This window comes from Mirounga angustirostris, unplaced genomic scaffold (assembly GCF_029215605.1).
Source record: "Mirounga angustirostris isolate CCGP_5_RB_7025 unplaced genomic scaffold, mMirAng1.0.hap1 SCAF_4, whole genome shotgun sequence".
Taxonomy (NCBI): Eukaryota; Metazoa; Chordata; class Mammalia; order Carnivora; family Phocidae; genus Mirounga; species Mirounga angustirostris.
In genome coordinates this window covers 2,624,435-2,650,710 of record NW_026991712.1, presented here as the reverse complement: position 1 = coordinate 2,650,710, position 26,276 = coordinate 2,624,435, and the positions used below count along the sequence as shown (strand labels likewise).

At 65.1% G+C, this 26,276-nt stretch overlaps 1 protein-coding gene across 3 annotated transcripts in view; it reads left to right on the top strand.

Annotated features, from left to right (window-relative positions):
- PTP4A3 (protein tyrosine phosphatase 4A3) overlaps positions 1-25,490 on the top strand; it is a 33,926-nt gene extending 8,436 nt beyond the window's left edge. The window contains exons 1-6 of one of the 3 annotated variants that reach the window (XM_045895814.3): positions 15,608-15,827; positions 18,560-19,442; positions 21,548-21,640; positions 23,266-23,396; positions 23,970-24,044; positions 24,942-25,490. In XM_045895814.3, coding sequence (XP_045751770.1) covers positions 19,338-19,442; positions 21,548-21,640; positions 23,266-23,396; positions 23,970-24,044; positions 24,942-25,059 — 522 coding nt within the window. In that variant the 5' untranslated portion in view covers positions 15,608-15,827; positions 18,560-19,337 and the 3' untranslated portion in view covers positions 25,060-25,490. Of the gene's footprint in view, positions 1-15,600; positions 15,828-18,559; positions 19,443-21,547; positions 21,641-23,265; positions 23,397-23,969; positions 24,045-24,941 lie in introns of those variants that run through there. The other 2 variants (XM_054512426.2, XM_064587805.1) reach the window with 2 other exon arrangements.
- Positions 25,491-26,276: the final 786 nt, after the last annotated feature.

The window sequence follows — 26,276 nt, the reverse complement described above, 5'->3', positions numbered from 1 at the left end:
GGACAGTAGCCCGTGGGCGGGGGAGACTTGGGCTTTCCTTCTGAGTGGTGTGGGTACCATCAAGGGCTTTAGCCCTGAAGGACAGCGTCAGCTTAGGCGATACCAGGTAGGGAGTGGGGGATAGGGTGGGGTACCCAAGATGCCAGGGTGGGGGCTGGCTCTGGGTAGATGCTCCCCAAACTCTCAGTGACCTCAGGTGGCCCAGGCACTGCTGTCTCACTTGTCACCACCCATGGGGCTCTCCTGCCCCTGTTGGGGCCCCTGTTGGAGATTCTGGGGAGTTTCTGTTTCCTCCTCTTATGCTTGATTCTGTGACACACCTCGATCTGGGGTTGCAGAGACCTGCCCCCACCATCCCCGTGGTGATTCTGAGAACAGAGGCCCACCAGAGCCTGCCTTCCCTGGGGAGCAGTTCTTGCGGGTTCCCCTGAAGGCTGGGTCACCTTTCTGCTCCCTGCCCTTTCCTGCCTCCTGGCCTTTACTCAGGCTCTGCCCTCCGCCCGGAACCCCAGCCCGTTTGCCCTTCTCAGGGGGATCTCTTAAGACAAAAGGGGGACAGTGTGTCCTGCAGTGCCCTACTGGGTGCGGTCCGGCAGGCCACCTGGGGCGATCCAGCTCTCCGGGGATGCCCGCACCTGCTGCTTACGCGCTGAACGTGGCCTGGACTCTGGGCAGTCCCACGCGCACGTGCTGTTTGTGACCGTTTGTGACCTGGTGGTCACCCCGTAGCACGTTGCTCGTCTCTGCTCTCCTGTCCTGTCCTGGCGCTCCGTCGCTGTGGGCTGGGAGCACTCGGTGCCTGGGATTCGCCTCTGAACCAGCTTTGCCTCCTGCTGGCTCCCTGTCAAATGAATAAATCTTTGACCTGTGCTCACTTTATGTGTGGTGGCTGTGTTTGTAACTTCTAAAGATGCTCTGACAAATCTTCCCCGTCCTTGAAGGCCAGCCCTGCCCAGCCAGCCTGGAACCCCGCAGGGACACCCTTTACCTGCCCGGCCTTCTGTCCCTCGCCGGCCTGCTCTGCGCCCTCGGCAGCCCGGGAGGGGGCTGCCCACGTGCCTGCCCCGTGTTACCACGCCCACCCTCCTGGCTGGACCCCCAGACCTTGCCTCCCCCCCACCCCCGGCATACCCTGGCTGCCCTTCCCTGGGTTTCTTCTCTCACACATGGGTGCATGAGGGACCCACCGGTTCTGCTAGGAAGGACGTAAGCCCCCTGCTGCTGAGGTACACGGGGGTCCTGGGAGCATGGGTGCTTGTGGGTGTCCAGCCTTGCTCTCTGGTGCGCGCAGGCTCCTGTGGGTGTAAGGGGGACAGGCCTGCGAGTGGCCCAGCTGCCCGTCAGCCGAGCGTGGTCTCCATGTAGTGACTGGGTTCTCAGCCATGAAGGGGGTGCAGCCCTGACCCCGCGACAACATGCATGGCCCTCGGAAGCGTGATGCTGAGTGCGGGGAGCCAGACACTGAAGGCCACGTGGTGCATGATTTCACGGACGTGGCAGATCTGGGGAGATGTACTCCGAAAAGGGCTGGGCGGGCGGCGGGGGTGGGGGGGCAGGGCAGGACCGCAAGAGGTGTGGGGCTGCTTGTTGGGGTGATGGAAGTGTTTTGGAATTAGGTAGTGGTGATGAATACACATCACCGGGAAGATGCTAAAAACACTGAAGTGTATACTTTAAAATAGTTACAATGGCAAATGTCACGTTGTGTGAATTTTCTCTCAGAAAAACAATTGCCAGCTCCCCACTCTGCAGAATCTGGCCTGAGCAGGCTCTCAGTTAAAGTCTGCAAAATAGGATTAGCCCGGCTCTGCCCCAGTTGGCCGGCATGTAGGAGCTTAGAGAAGAGAGTGAAGCGGTGCTCGGATGCGGAGGGGACTCGCGAGTTTGGGAACCCAGAGTGGAGCCGGCCTTCCTCCCGCGCAGTGAGGGGCATTGGTGAGTTTGCTGGAGCGCGGGACGTGGGCAGGCTTCGGACAGGTCTCTGTTCTTGTGCCGTCTCCTGCCCTCCCTGCTTTGTGATCCCCCCATGGGTGTGGCCCGTTGTCCTATCTGTGGGGGGCGCTCTCGCCGGTCTCCTACCGCTGGGGGTCCGCAGAGCACAGTGGGGTGCGAGCTCGGGCCGTGCAGCCCCACACGGGGCTCTGCACCTTGGGTCGTGCCCTGTCTGGGACTCACGCTGCTGCTGAGGGGTCAGATGAAGCGGAGTGGGCACAGGCTCGGTCACCTCTAAAGCGCGCCCCTTACCCCATTCTGTCGCCATACGCTTTCGGGTTGACGTTTGCCTTGCTGGGGCTGGCGAGGAGGGGCTGCTGTGCCTGCTCACTCACCCGGCTCTGCTGATGTGAAGAAGGTGCAGCCCCAGGACCTCCTGACCAGCAGCCGCGCTCCCGAGTCCTGGCCCGGCTCTGCTGGAGGACGCCTCTGAGCTGCGTGTCCGTCGGGCTTCCGAGTGGCGCTGCCCAGGGGGACGGAGTTCCTGGGCCCTGGGGCTGTCCTCAGGGCCCTCGGAGCTAGGAGTGCTGTGTTGCAGCCCCGGGGAAAGGGGGTTGGAGCCGGCTGGGAGCCCCGTGCTGCGCCCAGTGCGGTCTGACTGCTGGCCTGGGGGCACGGCCGGACCTCCTGCCGCCCCTGCTGGGTCCCCACAGTGATGCCCAGGGCTTCCCGAGGGAGCCGGCTGCAGACCTAGGCTGGAAGGTGCCTGGGCCCCTCACACGTTGCTGGGAGGTTTCCGGTTCCACCTGGGGGGGTCGTCAGAAGCCCCAGAGAAGAGGAGTTTCCCTTGGGTGTGCTGGTCCCCCAATTCCTCCTCTGGGAGCTGGGCAGATGCTCAGGGTGGACAGTGCGGGTGACCCGGGTTCTGGTGCCCACTCCCCAGGACGTGCCATGCTGGGGCCTCTGCTGCTTCTGTCTGGGAGGGCAGCTCCGATGGTGGTGGTGGGGCTGCCGACGGGGCGGCATGGCTGGGTGCTTCGTGGCTGCCTGGGAGGGGTGCCTCCCCTCCCGTGGCTGGCACCTTCTCACTGCCTGCTCAGCCTAGGCGTCCGGCCTTGGTATCCTCACGGCAGGTGGTGGCCGTGGCCAGGAGCTACTCCGGCCACCCTCAGGTCACTGTTGCCACTCATGATCAACATGGGGGAACCATGCCAGGGATTGGGGGTTGGGGGTCAGCGTGGCCTGGCCGGGGCTCTGCCTCCGTCTCCGTGTGATGGGCACTGCACTGACAACCAGCCAGGCTCAGAGATGGGCTGAGCCGCGTAGATGAGCAGGAGGCAGGGAGGCCAGGCCAGGAGGCTCTCCCACCCTCACAGCGGGGAGGCTGGGCCACAGGGCTGACCCGACCTGGTGTTGCTAAGGTTCTGTGAGGTGCCCTCTTTGCGAGTGCGTGATGTCAAAAACATTCTGGAAATGTGCTGCTGGCTGCCCTCCACCCCAGATCATTGCACGTATAGAGGAACAAAGGCTCTGGGACATTTTGCAGGAAAGGAGCCCCTTCGGTGTCTCGAGGAACCCCTGGGAGAATCAGCATCCTGAACGTGGGTCCTCCTGCAGGGCTCAGAGTCCTGTCGGAGTCCCTGTGGGTGTCTGGCACAGAAGAAGCATTCAAGGGGCTCAGGCAAGGCTGCTTGGAAGGGAAGTGTTCTTCCGCTCCCCAGGAGAACAGCCATCTGCAGCTCCGTGAAGGAGGAGCTTTCAATGAACCCATCTTAAGGATGATCAAACTGAGGCACAGAGAGGTTGAGGGATGTGCTCAGCATCACACAGCTTGCCATGGGGGGGCCAGGATGGGGACCAGGCCAGACTCCCAAGCCGGTGACCCTCTGGGAGTAGTCACAGCCTGAGTGAGAATATGGGGAAGAACCACCCCTGGGTTGGGGTGACCAGAGGGAGCTGCCCCCTCCTGCTGGGCCCCTTGAGACCCTGCCTGGCCTGGGTTTGAGGGGATGCTCCACCCCAGAGTCTCCTGCCATCTCTGGGCCTCAGGTTCCGTGGGTTGGATGGCCATTGGCACCCACAAGGTTACGACCTTGCAGGGTAGGTGCAGTGTTGGGACGGGGGCCCATGGCGGGCGTAGTGCTGGCCTCCCCAAGGGCCTAGGCCATCAAACCGTCCCGGGCTGTGTGTGCCCCACCCCTGCCCCCCAGGCCCAGGCTGTGTGTTCAGACCTGCTGAAGGGCAGGAAGCAGAGCCCCTGTTCTTGTTTCAGAGACGGGACACGGTTCTCTGTCCGCTCAGGGATCCTGCGTGGGCTGGGCACCCTGCAATGGCCCGTTGGTGCCAGTGGGCCCCACATGGAACCATCACAGCAGCAGTGCTGGAAGAGAGGGAAGGTAGCAGGGTGGGGCTCCCCCCCACCCTGGGGGGCCTGTGGGCTCCTCCACTGTGTGTCCTGGACGCAGCGACCTACCCCTCTTGTGCTGGTTCTTTGGGGGCACCGGGGGGCTGTGTCTGGCTGCCAGGCTGGCCCAGAAATAGCCGTGACCTTCCGCACCCAGCTTGGCAGCGCCCGGGGCCGAGAGGCCTACGTGCGCCCGGCTGAGTCCTCACAGGGCGGTGGGGCCAGTTATTTTGGACGTGGCCTCCCGAGGCCAGGTCAGAGCTCTTTCCCGTGGCTCCTGAAGGCCCCTCTGACGTGCGTCCACCAGGGCCTTGGCCAGCAGCCCTGGCCACCTCCGTGATCTTGTGCCCCCTTCCTGCCCGCCTGTGCGCTGGGTGCGGGCAGGGGCAGGGTTCCCGGAGACTGATGTAGGCGCTGGGTGACAGGGCTTCCAGGACCCCTGAGATCTATTGGAAGGCCCGGCCTCAGTTTCCAGATCAGGGGTTGTTTTAAGGAGAAAATACATAGGAAGGGCCCACCCTGGGCTGGCTCTGAATATTGGCTCAGCCTCTCATGATTGTGTGGCCTCGGGCAAGTCAGTGACTGCATGGCCAGGGTCTCAGTTTCCTTATCCATGAAATGGGCTGATGGGGACCTTCAGGACTGTGCAGAGGATGAATGTGGGGAGGGGTCTGTACCTGCAGGGCCTTAGCTTCCCCTGCTCTGCACTACTGGGCGTGTCCCTCGGGTGTGCGAGGAGCAGTGAGCTGAGCAGGCTGAGCGAGGACCCGGGTTCCAGCTGGGCCTCAGTCTCCTCTTCTCCCAGGCTTCTGGATGTGGTGGTGAGCAGAAGTGGCTACCACACCGTGATGCCCCAGGGTCCAGTCCCCTGGGGCTACTAGCTTTCTGGGCAGCTGCTGACCGTGTCCTGCCATGGGTCCAGAGTGGCTGGACGGGCACGGGGCGCCGGCTGCTCTGTGGGCAGAGCCCCCTCCCCTGAGGGTGCTGGGGTGGGGTCCTATCCTGCTTCCCAGTTGGGATTGGGGCACACCAGGTGCAGCGGGGAGGGGCTGTGCCGTCTGTCTGGTGCACGCTGCATGCTGACACCCCCCAGGCCTCCCCCAGGGCCTCCTTCTCACTGCCCCCCCCGGGGGACCCTGACCTTGCACTGTCCAGGGCCTGAGGAGGAGCCAGGACCCCTCCTCCATGGAGAGGGGACTCAGGCGGGTACAGTGAATGCAGCCAGACACTGGGTGTGTTCCATACAACGGGCTTAACTGGGGCCTCCCCTCTCATGTGTGCCCCACCCCTGCCCCCCAGGCCACGTGACAACTCCGTGGGCACCCAGGGGGCGGGCACCTCGGGGGGGGCAGTTCTTGTTTTCCCACCTCGCGAGGGTCTGTTATGTCCACATTGTGCGGGTGACTGAAAAGGCCCAGAGCGGTGAGAAGATGCGCCCAGGGGCATAGGCAGCCGCAAGGGAGGCCTTTCTCAGCCGTCGGGGCATCCCAGTGTGCACCCCGCGGGGCCTCCAGCTGGTTCTGGTGGGCAGGGACTTGAGCAGCCTCCTCTGGGAGGTCCCACGGACCGTCCTGGGGGCTCACGCCACCACCCCGGTTTCCTGAGGACCCCAGGTTCCTTCTGCCTGTTGAGGGTCCTGTGTGTGCGTGTGGCGCGGGAGGGGTTGAGCTCCACCTGGTAGACTGGGGAGGCCCTGGGCTTTCGGGACAGCAGGGACTGGGGGCCTCCTCTGGGCCTCCTGGGGGCCTCCACCTTCCTGGCAGGGGCTTGAGCTGGGGGCCTGGTGGGTGCAAGGGCCTCTCAGGGGCCCTTGGCTCCAAGTGGATCCGTGAATCTCCGTGCCCTGCTGGGACGCCGTGCCCATTCTGGAGCCTTGGGGGCATGGTGCCAGGAGTCAGCGCCAGCCCAGTGGGGCCCAGGAGGGAAGCACTGGGGACTGTGGGCGCAGGCTAGGGCAGGCTTTCGAAGCTCTTCGTCCTGTTAGAATCCCGGAGCCTAGGAATTCCCAACCCAACACCCTCTACTCCAGAAAAATGGGCTGTAGGCTGGAAGCTGCTGCCAGATAACCAGACCTCTGGGACTGGGGCTCTACAGGGCGGGAGGCTGGGGGCAGGGGAAGGCCCCTGGGGGCAGGGGGACACAGCAGGCCTGCAGAACACGGCTTCCAGCTGCCCAGGGTCAGCCTGACTGTGTGCAGATGGCGGGGCCCTGTGGGGAGTGGGGGTGCCTGGGAACCTGCCCATCACCAGCGGTGCAATCTTGGCCACACGGATGAGTCCAGCCGTGTCCATGCTAAGACAGGCGGGCTGGGGCCCGGGGAGGGGCCGTGATGGGCCCACAGTGGGAGGCTCCACCTGAGGGCTCCCACCCGCTGGGTTCCAAGGCGGGACACCTGTTCTCCCCCTCCGTGTGAGGTCCCTGGCCATGTGAGACTTTTGTGGTCTGACTTGCAGCCTGGGCAGGGTCCTGCCAGGCCCAGTGGGAGAGGGGCATGGACCAGAGGACACGGACGGTGTGGAGGGCCACCTGGGCGTGGTGTTGCCGGGGACGGGGTCCCCACCCTCTTGGCACAGGTGTCTGGTCTGGACACCCCTCTTGCAGCACAAGTGAGTGTGCACATTGACAGAATTGCCACCGGGCTGTGTCCACACGGGTTCTCAGTCACACTGGGTCCTGTCCGAGCTGCTGACTTGGCAGGTTGTCCTGAGCCGTCCTGTCCTCTCGGCGGGCCTCATGGTCCACTCGTGTACACTGACCCTCTGAAGCTTGTACCCTCCCTTGGGGAGATCTGAAGGGGACTAGACTGCCGGGTGGGCCCAGGCTGCTGGGTGGTCCCAGGTGGGCGTGGCCTCTGGGACTGGTCTAGAAGAGAGGGGCCGGGAAGTGGAGGGAGAGCTGCTGGGGTGAGGAGAGCTTCATGCGGTGGGGTGGGGAGAGGTGGGAGGGAAAAGGGCAGCCAGATGGAGGGCAAGGCAGGGACAAGGGACAAAGGACAAAGGCCAGGTGGCAGGTGTGTGAGTCACAACACCTGGCAGAGGCTGCAATAGGCGCTGTGGACCAGCTGGGTGGCTAAGGAGGGCTCTGGGGCCTGGCCAAGGCACCGGGGAGCCACGATGGGTCTGAGCCTGGGCAGTGGGCCACTGGGAAGGGCCTCAGTCTGGTGTGGGGTGGCTGGTGGGCATCTGGCAGGCGCCTGGTGGGAACAGGGCGGGGGCGCTGCGGATGCTGGGGCAGGGGTTGGTGGGGTTATGGGGCAGCCGTCTGGGTGGCCAGGGGTAGAGGCCCCTCCTGCAGCTAGAGATTGCCTCCTGCACCTGGTGGGGAGAAGGCCCAAGCATGGACTTCCTGGCGGCCTCTCTGGGCCAGGCTGGCCTGAGATACCACCACACCCCCATCCCCATCCAGGGTCTGGGGCGAGGGCTCCATCCATCCTGGTGCCGTCCCCACTAGGGCAGCATCCTGGTGGGAGGAGGGACAAGTGACCCTGGCCCTCAGGGGCAGGAACAGCCCCTCCCCCACTGGTAGGGTTCCCACTTCCTTAGTTCTTTTGCTGGGCCTTCGGGCCCAGGCTGGGGTGGGAAGGGCTCACTGGCCTGTTAGCTGGCTTCCCTGGCTTCCTTGTGGAGGAAACTGGGACAACAGGAAGAAGTGAGGGCTGGGCTTGCAGGGGGCCCTGGGGAAGTGTGGGCAGCTCTCTGGAGCCCCAGAGCAATCTGGGGAGGGCACTGGGGGGCTGCTGAGGGTGGGGGCAGCCTGGAGAGGGCTAGGTTGCTTCTGTGTGGGTGGGTTGGGGTAGTAGGGGGTACAATGAGCACCCCCTCAGCAGGGGAAAGGTTCTGGAACCCCCTTCCCAGTCTGCAGCAGACAGTGGGGGGACAGGCCAGAGACCTGGGAGGCCCCAGGCTGTCCCCCGACCCTCCACTCAGCCAGCTGCCAGGCTGGGCCTTGGCGCCTCGGATTCTCTGGGCTGGCTCTGTGCCCGCCCCTCCTGTCCCCTCCTGGTCCCCTCGCCTGCCCCCTCCCTCCTCCCCTCCCTGCTCTGGCTGCCTTTGGATACAGGGCCCTGGGGACTGTCCTGCCTCCTGCGGCCCCAGAGTCAGGTCCTGCCGGGGAGGGGGGCTCTCCTGCTTGCTTCCTGGGACCAGGGTGCTCGCCTCAACCTCAGACCCGTGTCCCAGCCCCACTCCCCTGCGGCCAGGCAGCCCTGGGAGGCGGGAGTGCAGTGGGAGCCAAAGGCTGGGCGGCGGGATCCTTCTGGGGCTGCCCCAGCCTGCCCCCGCCTCCCTCCCGGCACAGTTTACCGGCGATCTGGGGCCTTTGACGCGGGAGGGCGGGCAGCCGGGCGGGGATAAAGCTGGGCGGGGGCACAGCGCCCCGGGACTCCGGGACAGGAAGGCGGGTGAGTGTCCGAGTGCTCCCTGAGGTTCCTCCGGGTCCAGTGGGGGTGGGAGGTGTGGAAGGTGGGGCTGGCGGGAGGGCTGGGTGTGGCCACCCCTGGGGCAGACCTCAGAGGGGGTGGGCAGGGGTTCCCAGGCCTTTCTGCTCACACTCAGCTCAGCTGGAGCCTCAGTGGCTTCCTCTGTCAAATGGGGCGGGCGGGGGGGGGGGGTGCGGCCCGGGGATGGAAACTTCTCCTTCCAGAGCCCCGACTGGACTCTCCTCCCAAGCTCTCTGATATTGCTGTGTGGCCCGGCCGGGGGTCCGGGGCAGGGTCACTGGAACTGCTGGCCGGCTGCACTGTTGAGAGGCAGCAGGGTGGGGGGTGGGTCTGGCCTGGCTCTTCTGCAGCCCCCCGGGGTTGGGGGGATACGCAGAGCCCCTCTGTGCCCTTGTCTTCTCTGTGAAATGAGGCCCGTAATGTAGTGAACACATAGTTGATCATTTATTGTTAGCAGGGGAGTGAAAGGAGGTCCTGTGGGTAATCACACCATGACAGCTGGTGTGAATGGGGCCCGTCCCCGGTCACCTGGTCATCAGGTGGGACCAGCCCGTGGGACCTGTGGTTGGCATGGCCGCTAGCTGAGGTGCTGGTTTTGACCCTCTGCAGCTCTGGGCGGACCTGCACACCCACACCCTCCTTTGATTTTTACAGCAACCCGGGGGCGCCGTGCTAAACCCCCTTATACAAAAGGGGAGCTTCAGGGACGTAGAAACCCGTCCCCAGCTAGTAAACGGAGGAGCTTAGGGTCTCTTGGATCCTAAGAGTCTTTAGGCTCTGTCGGAAAGCGGGTTTTCCACGTGCTAACTGCCTGTACTGTTATTAATTATTGGTAAATGGCAGCTTAGGCTGCCACGAGCTGTTGTCTTGGGTTTTAGTGGCCCCCTTGAGGGGTTTGGAAGTATCTGTGGCCTTCTGGTGGGATCATAATTGTGTGCAAAGCCAGAGTTGCTGGGCCCTCAGTGGAGGGCCTGGTGGCTGTCCTGGGGCACGGTGGCGGTTTTCGTGGCGGGGCCTTCTGGCATCTCCTTCGGCTGCTCTGAAGGCCTTGTGTTTATTAAAACCACCCCGGGCCCGGGCTCTGAACAGATGAAGTTCGCATGATTCATCGTGTGGAAGGGAAGAAGGAACCCTGGGCTGAGGAGCAGGACACGAGGTTTCAGGCTGCTCTGCTCCCCGTCTGTCCGGCCCCCGTGGAGAATGGGGCTCTGGGCTTTGGCCTCGGGTGGGGGTGCGTGTGTAGAGGTGGGGGTGATGGAGACATGGGGCGGGAAGTGGTTTCCAGAGTGGCAGCAGGAACAGACGCTGGCGAGCACTGTTCTCAAGGGGCTCGTGGAGGGTCCGTTGCCTTTCCCAGCGTGGCGGCCGTGCCATGTCCGTGGGGTGGGGCCTGCATCTCTGCCCAAAGGCCACGTTTCCGGAGAGCCACCCCCAGTCTTGTTTCTGTCTGATGCAGTCCATTGCCTGGTTATTGTGTGTCCCCACCACTGACCCCCACCCCAGGCGGTGGGCTCCCTGAAGGTGGGGTCATAGGGGTTCACTCACGCCTGACCCCAGTGCTCTCAGCATGGGGCCAGAGCAGAGAGGGTGCTGGGTAGGTACACATAGGAATGAAAACTCAGTGGGGAAAACCCCAGCAGTGAGGGCATCCAGGAAGGCTTCCTGGAGGAACGGGGGCGGGGGTGGTGAGGAGTGTCTGGGGGCATTCTGGACACAGACTAAAGGGTGACTGGAGGCATGAATCCCACAGGCCCCTCTCTATCTCCTCCTACCCTTGACCTGAGGGTAGGAAGGACAGGGGCCAGTGGGCCAGGCTGGGAAGTCAGAACTTGGCTTGGGGCCATAGGGAGCCACAGATGGTGTGTGAGCCGCAGCTGCATGAGGCCACCATTGTATGTCTGGGTCTCACTGTTGGGGGCTGGGGCACTCACCAGGTGGGTGGGTGGAGGACATGGGCCCTTGATGGCGGGTTGGGTCTGGGGCTGGAGGTGGCATGTGTACTCACTGAAACCCGCACTGAACTGCCCCCTCTGTCTCTCGATGCCCACCCTGGTGAGAGCAGGATGGCTGGTTGGAGGAAAGAGAAGGGGAGACCCCTGGGATCTCCATCCCTGGATGGGGGAGCAGGGCGTGCGGGTGTCCTTCAAGGGCAGCCCTGTGTCCCCCAGTTTGTGTCTCAGGTGGGGTTCTGAGCTGTGGGGGTGTTGGGGTACAGGGCCTGATACTGGGGAGGGAAGAGTGCTCCACGCTCTGGGGTGTGGGATCCCTGGTCTGTGTCCTTCTCATGATGGAATCTGTGCGTTCCCGACAACATCCCCGTAGGGCAGCTACTGTCCTTCTCCCTCCTTGCAGATGAGGGACAGTAAGTAACGGCCTGCGGTCACCGGCCGGTGACACCTTGCCGAGGGGTCTGAACTGGAGCCTGAGGAAATGGGCTGCAGGGGTGCAGGGGGCAGGCAGTCCGGTGGAAGGAAGTGCACGGTCAAGGCATTGGGCAGGAGGGCCCAGTGGTTGGCCGCCGCTGTGGGGGGTCAGGCGGGAGCTCCGGGAGGGGGGCAGTGCTCCCCAAGGCAGGAGTCCTAGCAGGGTGAAACCAGAACCCTGGTTTGCCAGCCTCGGGGGTGGCCCAGGTGTGACCCAGGCAGCCCAGGGACAGGTGGAGCCGGGAAATGCCGCATCTGACTCCCGTATGTGACAGCTTCGGAAATGAGGCACAGGATGGCGTGAGGGATGGGGTGACCCCTGGCTCAGTAGCGCTGCCTGCGTGGGGGGCATCCATGAAGGGCAGTCTGGGAGGTGGCTTCTTGGGACAGGGGTTGGAGGGGTGGTCGGCAGCCCCATCTGGGGGCGGGAAAGGGTGGAGCCTTTTGCCTGTCCGGTGATTGCTTTCCCTGCGTCTCTGAGCTTAGCCCTGGGAGATGCTCAGTATTCGTAAATGGGATGAACGAGTGAAGGCATGAACACGTGCCTAGTTCTCCTTCCCCCTTGGTGGGAGTGCTCAGGTCTGGAGTGGGAGCGGGGCACACAGGTGCAGAAGGCGCTCGGAGCCAGGTCTGAGGCCGGGGTGGGGGCAGTGTCCTGGTCAGTGGTGGGTGGGTGGTGGGGCTTCCGATAGAGGTGGGCATCCCGGGGGTGCAGTCCGCTCACGTGCTGGAGCAGCTGGCTACGCTGTGGCCCATGTGTCACCGTGCGATGTCACAGGCAGCCCGGCCCGCAGGAAGGGCTTGCAGGGCTGGGGGGCAGGGGAGACACCCTAGCCCTCGGCCACCAGCTGGGTCTGCAGCGTGGCAGAAGGGGCAGCTGCAGGGCACTTGGCCCCACTGTCCCATGGCCGCAGCGGCCCTGTGTTCAAGCCCTCATCACCTACTGTCCCTTTGTCCCCGAGATACCCCAGCAAGGCAAGCCTTGTCGTGTCTGGTCACAGGTGGGCTTGGGTACGCCCCGGCCTCTGAGCTGGGGCCAGGCCCTGACTGTCCAGCTTGGTCCTGTCCTGGGGGCAACACTGGTACCCCGCCTGCTGTCATTCCGTGCTCCCTCCTCCCGCCCTGTGTGTCCCTCCTGCCGCTGGTGGCCCTGAGCGGAGGGCCCAGGCCCGGCCCGGTGAGGTCGGGTGGGGCTGACAGCAGCTGCAGAGTGGCACCGTTACCAGCGAGGTTCTTCTGGTGCCTGCTGGGTGGGTGCTGTCGGGGCTGGGGGCCTTGGGCTAGGCCTGGCGGGCTCCCAGTGGCCACGGGGTCCAGGACCCCCTGGGGGCCTGGTCTGGCTCACCCGGCTGCCTGCCCGCCGGAGCCCCGCAGCCTCCCCCATGCTCTCGGGGGTGCCCGCCCGTGGGTCTCCAGTGGAGCTGTGGCCCACCCAGGCAGCGCTGGTGGCTGACGGCATGCCAGGGTGGCCTTGGGGGTGGGCCGCTCAGCTTGGCGAGTCAGCACCACTCCCCCCCGGGGGCACCATTAAAGCCACAGGTGTGGCGGGGCGGCCCGTGCGGGGCCTGAGGGGCAGCGGCCGTGCTTCTGAGAGCCTGCTTGCGGCGCGGTCCTCCACCCTGAGGTCCCGGCGGGCGCAACAGGTGCCCGCCCCAGTGGAAACCGAAGCCTGCTGGCCACAGCTCTGCTTCCAGGTCGTGGCCTGGGTGCCCCATGACTGGCTTGGAGCTGGAGCCAGCTCAGAAGGTGGCTTTCCTCCCTGGCAGTGTCTCCATCTGCAGGGGAGGCTACGTGCCCCAGAGAGGGCGAGGCCTGGCCCCAGGTCGCCCAGGGAGTCAGGGCAGCTGGTCAAGCCCCGATGAGGTTCCAGGCATCAGCAGGGCGCTGGTCTCCCCGCTGTCCAGTTTCTCCAGGGGAAGCCTTCCCCCGATCGCCCGAGCCTCCAGCTCTGCCCTCGGTACTGCCCGCTGTGCTGGCTTGATCTGCTCGGAACCCTCCCTCCTGCTGGTCCCCATCCCAGCTGTGGGCACTCAGCGGGTGCTGGAGGGAGGCCCTGATGACTCAGGGAGCTGCCTGGAGGCAGAGAGGTGCTGCCAAGGAGTAGTAAGCTCCCTGTCACTGGAGGTGTGCGAGCTGGGGGATTGGGTGGCGGAGGTGACCTTCAAGTTCCCTCTGGACCTCAGGGGCTGAGATCCTGTGATGGGTTCCGGACATTTCCCAGATCTGGACCTCTGCCCAGAACGCTGGGTCATTTGTTCCTTCCATAAACAAGTGGGGAGCCCTCCTGGTGCCAGACCCTGTGTGGAGGCAGGGTGGAATCGTCAGCCTCTGCGTCCCTCCTTTGGGACATGCCTTCCCTGGGGCTGGGACACTCTGCTCTGAAGGGCATGTGGCTGGAGGGAGAGGGGACAGGACAGGGATGGGGGGAAGGGAGGTCACAGGACTTGGCCAGTGAGGGGGGCCGGACCCTCAGTGCTGCTGGGTGTAGGGCGGGAGGGCGGGAGGACTCTGGGAGGGCTTCCTGGAGGATCAGGGTGGGCTGGGCTGGCTCAAGACTCCCCTCCTGCCCCCCCAGCCGTGTGTAGACTTGGGCTCGCTCTGGGAGGATTCCAGGAACGGCTCCTGCTCGGATAAAAATAGACTTCTCCGAAGGGCTTGGGGTCTTGCCAGCTGCAGCAGGTGCCCCCCAGGCCTGGCGAGAGCGGGTGCCCCAGGCAAGGGGGGGACAGTGTTGCTGGGGCCCAGGTCTGCAGCCTGAGCAGCACGGTGCTCTCTCTGTCTTGGGGGCAGTATCAAAGAGCTCGATGGGAAACCTTTACCGTGTTTGGATGAGGGAACAGACGGGGGTGGTAGAAGCAGCTTGCCCGAGGTCCTTCCTTCCAGAGGGCCGGGGTTGGCAAGAGCAGGGTCTTTGCGGCTCAGCAAAGCTCAGTCCCAGCCGTGGTTCTTCTACTTCCTGGATGGGCAACTTGGGCAAGTCACTCAACCTCTCTGACCTGCTGTGTTTTGTCAATACAATGTGGCCAATGTGTCTTGTTCATGGGATGCAGCATCAGAGGGGACAGACCTTCTGAAAGTGGTCAAGGTGGGAGGTTGGTGGGGGTGGGGTCACTGAGTGCCCAGAGATGGACTCCAGGGAGATGCTGCTGGAAGTGGGGAGCTAAGAGCACTGGAGCGGGAGTCCTGGCCCGAAGCCCACGTTGTTGCTGGATGGAGGCACGAGGAGATGGGCAGGCCACCTGGCTTGGTGAGGGTGGACCTGTGGGTGGGGCTCCTGCGGGGCCTCCTTCCTGCATGCTCACCCAGCTCGCCGGTGTGCGGAAGCGAGGGTCACAGGCAGGGCTGATGCTCTTCAGGTGTATGTGTGGGGAGAGCCTGGGAGGGGGCCGTGTTCTGGGCTGGGCCCCTGCCAGCATACCCCGGCTCCCCCCGGCCCTGCGGCTCTGACTGCTGATTGCAGGGGCCAGGCTGGCTGGCTGGGAGCTGGGCTTGGAGCCTGGTTCCCAGGAAGGCGAGGCCTCCTGGGACCCTGTGTGCTGGGGGCTCTATCCACCCTGCTCCACCTCTCTTCCGAGGGCCTCTGGGCTGGCCAGGGCAGGTACAGCGTTGACTGTGATGCCAGGCTCCACTCCTGAGGCTCATCATCTGGGGGGCGCTTGCATCCTTTCCATGGTGCTCCCAGGAGGCAAAGCCAGGACCCTGCTGGTGGGGTTAGGCCCAGACCCTGGGGACGGTTCTACCTGGGAGCATCCCAGAGGGCCTCTTGGTGAGGGTGAGAGGGATGTGGAGACAGCTCTCTGGGTGACCCTCTGCGGGCTCCTGGTCTCAGTGACTCAGTCTCCCCATCTGCACACAGCAAGGGGTGGGTGGGATGACGGCAGCCTCCCCCAGCTGTGGTGAGGATTCAGTGAGGGCCAGTGGTGTCTGGCACACAATAACACACGAGAAGGTGCTCCGGAGTCCTCGGGCGTGAGGCTGGAGAGCTGGGCAGGGGTCTAGCAGTCCAGGTGAGGTGCTGGGCACTCACCTGGTGGGCGTCGGCCTCCCCAACCCACCTGCACAGGGACACCCCCTTCTCATTGGCAGCCTGGAGAGTTCTTCCTGCAGGCCTTTGCCTGTGCTGAGGTCCCCCCCAGCACCCAGCCCTGGGTAGGCCCCCTCCTGCAAGAGGGGGCCCTGGGGAGCCCCAGAGGGTGCTGGGGAGGGCATGCACAGGGCTGATGGGCTCCTGCTCCAACAGGCAGAAGGCAGAAGGCAGGCGCCTGGGCGGCAGGGCCCCGCCTCGCCATGGTCTGTCGCCCTCCCCTCTTGCATTTCCCCTTCCTCCTGCTGCTTCCTCTCTCCTGCCCGGCCCTCCGCAGCCCCTTTGTTTGCCTGGGCGCGCTGGCCGGCCTGCGGTTATATTTAGGCGGCAGGTGTGGGAGCCACAAGCCCGGTGGCCAGCCGGGCACCGGCCATCCTGCCCACGTGATGCCCGGGCGCTATAAATAGCTCCCGGGCTGCGGGGCTGCCGAGCATCCCAGGGAGGCCGGTGCGCCCCACGCTCTGGGTCTCCGCCCCGGCCCCCCGCCTGGCCCCTCACCGATGGAGGCGGCGGGACGCCTGTGTGCGTGTGCGTGAGCGAGCCGGGGTGAGCTGGGGCGGGTGTGGGCCGGGCGTGCGGGGAGGACCTCAGCCTCAGCCCGGGGAGGGGACTGCACCCCTGGAACCAGCCCCCAGGCGCCTCGGGGCTCACGCAGCGAGGGACGTGGTGGCCCCCACCCAAGACCGCACACCAGCTGCCGGGTCCCAGCCCTGCCCACGGTGCTCCCACACCTGCTTTACCTCTCCTGGGACCTCAGGGAGCTGTAATCCTCGGCAGCTCCCCAGATCATGCAGGGGTCTGGGTCAGGAGGGGCTGGCCCTCTCTGAGCCCTGTGGGTTCAAACAGGCTATGACCAGGAATGCGGGCTACAGCCTCCCTGTATCTGGATTTCCCCCCTTACAAACTGGGGCTGAGTGTTGTCCTTGCCTCCTAGACTTGAGATTGAGGAAACCCAGACAGTCTGCCTGGTCAGGGCCCAGAGAAGGTCCTGCTGTCTGTCCCTGCCTGTTTACTGATCTGTAGACAGGGAGGACTATGGTCCCCTAACGGGGCCTCCAAAGGATGGCTGATCTGGACACAGCAGAGGGTTCAGTGCCTGCAGGTGGGAGGAGGCTGGCTGGGGTCCCAGGAGCGGGGTTATGGGGCCCTGGGCAGGAAGGCCAGAGGGGACGCATCGCGTACAGTAGGGCTCTTGCCTCATGGTGGTGGGCCTGGGGGGTGGTTGCTGTGGCCAACTTGGGTCACCCCTGCTTAGGGGCCCTGGAGCCTCGCTGGCGGGGTGTGGTTGGGAGGAAGGGCCCCTCTCTGCGGGCTGAGGCATCACTGCCTGTTCCCACCTAGGTGTGGTGGCCCAGACTCTGCACAGACAAGTGGGATGTGTGGCAAGACCCCAACCCACCTTGGCGCAGACCCCTGACCCCATTCTAGTCTAGATCGTGCTCCCTGTCCCCCAGCCAGTCTAACCCCTCACCCCTGCCGATAGGGGTCAGCTTCAGGTTCAAGGTGACAGTAGTGTGGTCCTTCCTGCCCAGAGCCTTCAGCACTGAGGACCTGTTCAGGGATACTGCGTAGCAGAGCTAGGCCCTCTGCTCTTGCCCATGGGGTCTCCCCCAGGTGCCCGGCCTCTGTGGGCGGCGAGGTGACCGGTCAGTCCTGCAGGGAGAGGTCTGTAGTCCTGTGGCTTCCTTGAGCCTTTTTCCCTCTTACTTTCTGGTAAACACACGCATGCACACACACGCTCGGGAGCACCCTGCTGCCCCAGGAGGGACAGGTGTTTGTGTGGTGTGCAGGGTGCCTGTGGCTGTCTCTTTCCTCACCTGCCCTCTGAGCTGAAGCTTGCTCTGGGATGGCTCAGGTTTAGGGCTGGCTGAACCAGGACAGGCTTCCTGCCCTCTGCCTTTCCCCCCTCCTGGGACACTCCCCATTCAGCCCTCCCAGGACCCTGGCACAGGACAGAGGGCGAGGTGTGTCTCCTGTGCCCTGAGCCCAGGAACCCCGGGGCCGCTGGTCCCTTCTTGCCCGGGGTCCCAGGCCTTGGGTGCTTCCTGCACCTCGGCTGAGACTCTGCGGGCTCTGCTTGCCTGGTGGACAGCTGGAGAAGGGGGTGCTGGGGCGGGGACAAAGGTAAGAGGTGGTGGGTTGGGGGACGGAGGGCCTGGCCGGGTGAGCAGATAAGAGTGCCGTGGGTGGCGTTGGGACCACATTCAGTGGCTGGAGGGGTCTGCTGACCACTGGGTCACAGCTGGAGGGACCACGGGGACATCTTCTATAACTTCTCATTGTGCAGGTGGGGAAACTGAGGCCATTGATTGCCCAAGGTCTCCCAGCCCATCTGTGGGGACGGGGGTGGGGGTGGGGCTGGGTGCGCCTGCTGGGGTCCCTGGCCCAGGAACTTTGGGGCCCAGAGAGGGAGAGACAGGTGTGGAGATGCTTGATGGCTGTCTCAGTGGCCCCGCAGCGTCCCTCCCTGGGGCCATCACAGTGTGACCCACTCCTGGCCCCCTGCACTGTCATGCCCTGGCATGCGCCTGGGGGCCGGCTGGTCCTCTGGCCGCTGTGGTCGGCCTCTGCTTCTCCGAGCTCCCCAAGGGCAGAGGCTTGTTTACTCCCGTGCCTGGCCAGCCCTGTGGGTGAGTGGTGGAGACAGCAGAGGGGTGGAGGCGGGCAGGAGCCAGAGAGTCTCACGGGGCACCCGTGAGACATGTTTAAGGTGGCTTACGGCCGTGAGCGGGGCTGCAGCCCCCTGTCCCCGCTGCACCCCAGCACTTTGGCAGCCGTGCCTGAGCCCCTCTCCCGGAGGACTGGCCGCCCCACAACAATCTGGGCTCCGGAATTCCGCAGAGGCCTGGAATTCCACAGAGCAGTGTGACTGTCCTTGGCTGGGGGTGGGTGTCCGCTGGTCACAGGCTGCAGAGGGGGGACCAGGCTCAGGCGGGCGGGGGCAGACCCCTGTTGCTACAGACTGCTGTGAAGTCTGCTCATTGGGGTGCAGCGCGCTCCTGGGGTGTGTGTCCCTGGAATCCCTCCCTCGTCCTTTTTCCCTCCACATTGCTGGCCGTCAGGGCTCTCTGAGACCGCCCTGGTGGGAGCTCTTCTTCCTGTGCTCCCAGCTGGGGAAACTGAGGCCTGACGAGGGTCATTCACTCAGCACGGTCCTGTGGCAGGGCCCTAGGGAAGCATCTTCTGCGGCGTGGGGTGGGCAGACTCGCACCCCTCCCCGGAGGCAGGGGCTCCCAGTGACCCCTTGTCTGCTCATTTTCTTTCCGGTCCTCCCACAGACGTGGCCTGCTGCTGACCAGACCGGGATTTATGGGGAGGGCCTCGGGGGGCAGCTCTGAATACTGCCGGGCCCAACATCACTGCCACGCCTGCTGCTGAGGAGGCCCCCGTGCCTCTGGCCCTCACCATTGCCCTCGCCCGCCGATGGCCCCTGCTGTCCGGCCCCGGGCCGGCTCTGCCGCCTGAGCCCCCGGGCCCTCTCCAGGACTCGCAGTACCCCGATGGGGTAACGTGACAGAGACCCTGAGTGTCAGAGCCGCCCGCCACCACGGCCGCCGCCTTCCACCCCCCCCCCACCCCGAGGCTGCCCTGTGCGTTCGGTTCAAGTTCGGGTTTCGTCTGGTCCTTGAGGGTTTGGGGCCCGCCTTCGAGCGCAGGGGGTCGCTCGCCCATCCACCGATGCAGACAGCGCTGGGCAGAGCCCCGGCGGCAGACTCACTCTGGGCTGTGTGAGGTTTTCTTGGCCTGGCTTTGGTTGTCCTTATTTTTACTTTTGCCCCTCATCGTTACCCAGCTCCCCGAGGCGGGGGTGTGGGCCGCCGCTCTCGCCTGGGGGCCTTGTCTTTCCTTCTCTTTGTAAAGAGCTGGACCCCGCTGCTCAGCTCCCCCACCTCCCAGGTATTTGCGCAGTATCGGAGCGGGCGGGGCGGGTTGCCAAAGCGTTTTCTGTCTGTCGGACAAGCACAGGGATCTCGGTTGCCTCGGGGCGTGGGGGGCTGCTGGGGGCCCTCCCTGGGTGCAGCCCCTGCCTGGGCCTCGCCCCGTCTTCGGAGGAGCATGGCGCGGATGAACCGGCCCGCCCCCGTGGAGGTGAGCTACAAGAGCATGCGCTTCCTGATCACGCACAACCCCACCAATGCCACTCTCAGCACCTTCATCGAGGTGAGTGGGGCCCGGTGTCCGGCCTGCCTCCCGAGAGCTGGGGCGGGGCTGGGTTTGGGCTGTCAAACCAAGTACTGCGCTTCGGAGCAAACCGTCGCCGGACGCCGGCGGGGGGAGCGCAGGCTGTCCTGCGGAGCTCCGTGTGAGGGTCAGCAGCCCCCGGGGCCCTGCAGGGTAGGACGGCCGGGCCAGGGGCTCCACACTAAGTAGACAGAGGCAGGCTCAGAGGTAGGAGCAGCGGGGATTGCCTCCTCGGACATGGCCTGCGGCCGGAGCGGCCTGGGCTGGCTGCCGGCCTCTGTGCAGAGGCTGAGCAGGAAGGGGGGTCCCACGGTGAGACGTGGCCGCTGCAGCAGTGGGGGCAGGCAGAAGTTCAGCTCCATGGCCAGCCCAGGTTGCAGGAAGCCCGCCGGCTCTCCGGGAGGCCTTGGATGAGAACAGACGGGGCTGGAGGCTTGAGGGAGCAGGTGTCTGGGAAGAGAGGCTGGGTTAGAGTCTGTGCTGGCCACAAGGAGGAGTGGCCACCGTTGGTGTGACCAGATGTGTTTGCAGAGCCTGCAGCTCTCCATATGCCCTCCTGTAGGAGCCTGGGCTCTGCCGAGCTCCTTGCTGTTTGCAGAGCCTGCGGCTGCATGTAAGTCATTTGTGGTCTCAGACCCTCAGCCCTTCCCTCTGCAACGTGAGAGCAGCCCCATGGGTGCTCGTCGTGATTAAACAGGGACTTGGGCACGAGAGGACCTCGAACACTCTAGAGGGAGGCAGGGGGCACCCTGCCATCAGAGGCCGGGGCCCTGGACACTGTGTCAAGAGCCCTGCAGAGGAGGGCGGCCCCTCTTCACAACGGGGATCCTTGAGGTAATAGCAGGACCTGGGGAAAGACTCAGCTCAGCAGTCAGCCTGTGACTGGGCTCAGGGTCTGTGTGTTGCCGGGGTCAGGGGTCAGGTCTCAGAGTGTGACCAGGGTCAGGGCTCAGAGTGTGACCGGGGTCAGGGTTCAGAGTGTGACCAGGGTCAGGGCTCAGAGTGTGACCAGGGTCAGGGCTCAGAGTGTGACCAGGTCAGGGCTCGGAGTGTGACCAGGTTCAGGGCTCAGCGTTTCACCGGACTCAGGGCTCAGAGTGTGATGGGGATCAGGGCTTAACATATGACCGGGGTCAGGGCTCAGAGTGTGACTGGGGTCAGGACTCAGGGTGTGACCAGGGTCAAGGTGAGTCTGTGTTGAGGGTCAGGGCTCAGCCCTGGGCTGGGTGGCTTCCCCTTTCGCTGCGTGCACAGAGGACTTCTGAGGTGACCCCGCAGCCTCAGAACCCCGCCCACTTTCCTGTGCACTGCATTCTCAGCATAGCGGCGTCCCGCCCTCATTGTGTCCGGTGTCCCCATCGCATGACGAGCAGGGTCCAGCTCACACTCCCAGAATAGCTGCTGGAGCAGGTGGGGTGGGAGCAGCCCCAGCACGGGCTCCTGTGGAGTGGACCCCCTGCTTAGAGGATAAATATAAACAGCCTGGCTGTGAACTGCCTGGACCTTTTCTCTGGTAGCCCGGGGCTTCTCCGCCGGTGTGCAGGGCCTGGCTCCCTCCCGTCACCATCTGAGCAGGTGCCTGTCCCTCGAGCTTCTGCAGGCCCTCGTGTGGGGTCCAGCTGTGCCCTCAGTGGGACCCGTCCATGAGACCCTGGCCAGGAGGGCAGCTCAGGCCACCGTGTCCTGCCCCTGCTTTGTCTGGAAGATGCTGGTGCCATGGGGGGGGGGTCCTGAGCACCCAGGATGAGGGTAGGAATGTGCTGGAAGCCGGGCTCCTGGCGGGCTGGCCCCTGCTTTGTCTGGAAGATGCTGGTGCCATGGGGGGGGTCCTGAGCACCCAGGATGAGGGTAGGAATGTGCTGGAAGCCGGGCTCCTGGCGGGCTGGCCACACTGCAGTGAGAGCAGGTGGGGACAGCCTGCCCGGAAGCATCAGGAAGGCTCCTTCCCCCCATAGTGAGTCGTTGGGCCCGAAAGCCCGCCCCTGGTGGTTCTGCTTGGCGTCAGCCTTTCGGTTCCGCTGAGGGGGCGCGGCCCTGCGCCCTCAGCCCCAGCCCAGCCTGCCTTCGTCCTCCCTCCCCGCCAGGACCTGAAGAAGTACGGGGCCACCACTGTGGTGCGAGTGTGCGAGGTGACCTACGACAAGGCCCCTCTGGAGAAGGATGGCATCACAGTCGTGGTGAGGGCCTCGGGCACCGGTAGCACTGCTGCGGGGGAGGGAGGTGGGTGGTGTGGGTGGGCCTGGACTGGGAGTGTGCAGCCCCTTGCTGGGAGCCACCTGCACACCCCTCCCCCCACCCCTGCGTGTTGGTGCCCGGGCCACGTGATGCCGGGGCCCGTGTCTAGAGTGGCTGAGCTTTGAGCTCGTCCCTGCCAGTGGGGCCCGGGAGGCGGGCGCACGTGCTGATGCGCAGCCTCGGCTCCCGAAGCCAGGTCCCCCCAGTGCCGGGGCCACCGCCGCTCACCGCACGACAGCCCCAGCGGGGCTCTGCCAGGGCGAACCTGAGGCTCAGGTCAGTCGCTGTCTGAGGCCACGGCCGGACGGTGCCAGAGCCGCAGAGCCTGGGGAGCGGACTTTCATGGTAGCAGCCCCCCGCCCCCCAACCTGGTGGCTGCAGCTGTGACCTCCACGGCCCTCGCTGCGCAAGCGTCCTGGGCAGTGTGGAAGAACAGCGCCCAGTGACTCCTGGCCAGCTCCTCGGGGCCGGGGCTGTCGGGGGGCTCCTGTGTGTCTTGCTGCCTGCTGTTTGGGGCGTGTCAGTGGGCAGTGCTCTGGGGGGTGGGGAGGGCAGGCGCACCTGGGCTGTCCCCCCGGGAAGCTCTCTGCGAGGCTGTGGGGAAGGGAGCCTGGGAGCTGTTTCCTTGGTCCCCTGGCCCTGGGGACCCGAGAGCAGGCAAAGGAGGGGGTGGCCCTGCTGCCACCTGCCTGTGGGACGGGCCACATGGCTGTGGCACCTCCCCTAGCAGGGGGCTGCCCAAGGCTCGGAGTGGGGGTGGGGGCAGTGGGAGTCCAGTGGCCCCACCCAGAAGATCCCTTAGTTACTAGCTTTCACTCGGGGACCCGCCTCCCTGTCAGTCTTGCTGGGCCCGTGTGGACTCTGGCTGGGAGCAGTTCCCCTCTGCCCTGCCTGAGTCTCCTTCACCGGGACTTAGCATCTCGGTCCTCGGGGCAGTGACCGGGGCTGGGCTTACCCTGCAGGCTCGCCTCGCCTCTTCCAGAGTGCTTGGGGAGGTGGGCGGCACAGCCAAGTTTTCAAAACCGAATGAATCCCCGAGTGTCTGGAGAGGTCCCAGCTGTAACTGTCTGGAATCCACTGCTCAGAACAATGGGGCTCACCCTAGTGCCTTCCTTCACTCCTTCCCGGTCAGTAACCGGGCTGGGCCTGCTTTGTGCGGCTGGGCTGGGGTCTGGGGACAGGAAGAGGCACATGTCGGCCATGCTTGCAGCCCAGACTCCTTGGGCCTGCTGACCCAGAAACACTCAGGTTGGTAAGGGTCAGGCTGTGACCCTGGAGTCACAGCGCGGGCTGGCCGGGAGGGGACGTAGGGCTCACTGTGCTCAGGAAAGAAGAGGGCGGGGTGTTCTGGAGGGCTTCCTGGAGAAGGGGACAGCGGATGTAAGCAGAAGAGGATGAGGAGCCTCGAAGTGGGGACCGCATGCCTGGCCAGCTCTCTGCCCTCCGGGGCCTGCTGTCCCTCACCCTCGTGGGATCCCTCTGTGTGCTTCTCAGAATGCCGACCTTGTCCCGGCCGGGGGCTGACCGGCCCGGGCCCCCCAGTCTCACGGGCTTCTGCCCTCCACAGGACTGGCCGTTCGACGACGGGGCGCCCCCACCTGGGAAAGTGGTGGAGGACTGGCTGAGCCTGCTGAAGGCCAAGTTCTGTGATGACCCTGGCAGCTGTGTGGCCGTTCACTGTGTGGCCGGCCTGGGACGGTGAGCTGGGGGGCCGGGGCTGGCCGGACCTCAGGATCCTGTGGTCCGCCACGCTCTTGTACGTGGGTGCTGGGCCCCCGTCACGTGACCACAGGGAAGCAGTCCTTCCCCAAGGGTGACCCCACTCCCTGTTGCTGGGATGCAACGTGGCCCCTGTACTCAAGCTGGGAGGAGCTGCCAGCCCGCCCCCCAGACACAAAGACTCCCTGCAGCCAGGTGTGACCGAGTGACCCGGGCAGTGCACCCCCAGTTTCAGGCCAGACACTGGCAAGCGAGGTTGATGGCCAGACACACCCCCAGCAGCTGCCCTCCCTCTGACTCTCCAGCGTGCTTGTAGCCGGGGAGCCTGAGGCACAGAGAGGGTGCCTGGCCCACCTGGGGCCACGCAGCAGGTGGTCGGGTTCAGCTGCCACCTGTGCCCTCCGTGGGGGAGGGGGCTGCACTGGGGGAGCCTGGGCAGCTTTTTGGTGGGTGTGAGGGTGAAGGCGTCACCCTGTGCCTTCAGTGACGGCCCATCAGGGGAAGGGGCAGGGGTGCCGAGGCTTGGTGACCCAGCCCTGCGTCTGCTCCCAGGGCCCCGGTCCTCGTGGCACTGGCTCTCATCGAGAGCGGGATGAAGTATGAAGATGCCATCCAGTTCATCCGACAGTGAGTGGCCGGCGAGGGTGGGGGCGGAGGGCAGTTGGTGCGCGCTTGAGGGTCTGGGTTTAGGGGGCCCTTATTCTGCACCTCCCCCATCGGGCCCAGCGTCTTGCCAGTGGGCACTCCTGACCCCTGGCCACAGGGTGACCTCAGAGATGTCCCCAGTCCCGTGCAGCCTCACGCTGGGGTACCGACACACTCATGCGGGCCCCGTAGCCAGGCCGTCTGCCCGGGTGAGGACTGGTGCCTGTGTGTGGCTCCTGGTGTCGGGAGGTGTGGGTGAGGAGGGGCTCCCAGCTCCGTGGCTGGGGTGAGCACAGGCTGCAGGGCCGGGCAGGTCCAGACCCCAGCAGCGAGCACAGCTCAGGCTGGCCCCTCACTTGGATGACCCTTGGACGCGGTGAAGTGGGGGCTCCGCTCGGGGACCCCGGGGCCCTTGGTGGGCAGCCCTCCTCCAGTGTTGCCAGTCTCGGGGCTGGAGGCCCTCTGGAAGCCTTGCCTGGCAGACACGTGTCCCTTCTACTCTGACTTCATTGGCCAGAGCAAGTCCAGGCTATGCCTGAGGTCCTGGGTGGGTGGGGACGGATGACCTCCTGAAGGGCATCCTGTCACCTGTCACCTGAGGACCTCCCTTCCTCCCTCCCTCCTGGGCTGCAGAGATGCCCAGGCTCTACCCTGTGGCCCCGTAGGAGCCCGTGGCCTGGGGGTGGGGTGGCACCCGGGTAAACCAGGGGGCCTTGGGAGGGTGAGTGCTGTGGGGGGTACCTGGAGGAGGTGATAGCAAGGGGAATTGAGGACCAGCGGCCGTGACAGCAGGTAGGGGAAGGGTGATGCCCACAGGGGAATAGGCTGGGCGGGTGCTGCACCATCCTGCCTGACCCCACCCCTGTCCCGTCTCCCCAGGAAGCGGCGTGGAGCCATCAACAGCAAGCAGCTCACCTACCTGGAGAAGTACCGGCCCAAGCAGAGACTGCGGTTCAAGGAGCCGCACGCGCACAAGACCAAGTGCTGCGTCATGTAGCCCAGGGGCTCCGAGAAGGGACCCCGTGCCCCGCTGCCGCCGGCTCGCCTTCTCTCCCGGACCCTCGGCACCCCTGTCCACCGGGTCCAGCTCGCCCTGTGTGCCCTGTGCTGGCTCCTTCCTCTGTTTCTCCCCGTGTGTCTCCGTGTGCCCGAGTCCGCCGCTCTGGGGACCCGCGCTTCCCTTCGTCCCCACAGCCCTGTCTCTCTGAGGCTTAGTTGGGGCCCTCTTGCCCCTGCCCACCCACAGGGTCCCCCGGGCAGCTTTCCTCTCAGGCTCATTTGTCAGGGAGCAGGTGTATTTTTTAGCCACTGGGCCTGACCCTTCCTCCACGGCCTCTCACCCTGACCTGTTCTTGGCACTTTCAATTATTGGGTCTGGAGACCGTCAGATGTCCTGGACACTCGAAGGCAATAAAACAGGACCCCGTGGCTGTGTGTGTCTGGAGAGCGGGGTGCAGGGCCGGGTGGGGTGGACGGGGGGCGGGGGGGCCCCTGGCTTGGGAGACTGGGTGGAGACCAGGGAGGCCGTCTGGCCGGCTGCGCTGGGGCTCCCCCTGGCGTCCATGCTGGGTCCCCACACTCCCTGGATTAGGGGCAGGGGACATCCCTGATGTGGCAGAGCTGGCACCACTCCCATGTGACCTGCGCAGGCCCAGGTGACTTGCTATTTTTTTGGGGGGGGGGGACTGGGGCATCAGAAGGCAAGGCCGGGTCACCAGTGTTGCCCCTCTGCAGGACAGGCTGGGGCTCCCTTGGGAATTCTTTAGGGCCTTGTGTCTAGTGGGGTGGCCGCTCAGTCCTGCCACCACCAGATGTCCTCATTTCAGCCTTAGAGGCCTAGAGGAGGGTGCAGATGGTGGTGGCCGGCTCGGCTCCGATGGAGGGACACACCATCCCGCTGGCCCAGGGAAGGGAGGGGAGGCCAGAGGGTGACCCCAGGGCCTATGGGGTGAGTGAGTCTGAGGGTGCAAGAGGGCCGCCAGCCCTGCCTGGGGGCATGCACGGCCGTGCTCACATGCCTCCGCATGCAGGTCTCCCAGGGTGGGGGCCGGCTCTTCCCTGTGGGCCGCAGTCTCCCAGGGCTGGCCTGGCTGGCATGTGGAAAGGCTGAGGGTGGTCTGTGCCAGAGCCCCTGCCCCCAGGCACTGTGACCCAGCGGTGGACACCACCCTGGCATTCCTCCCCGTCCCTGGGACACAGTGCCTGTCTTAGGAG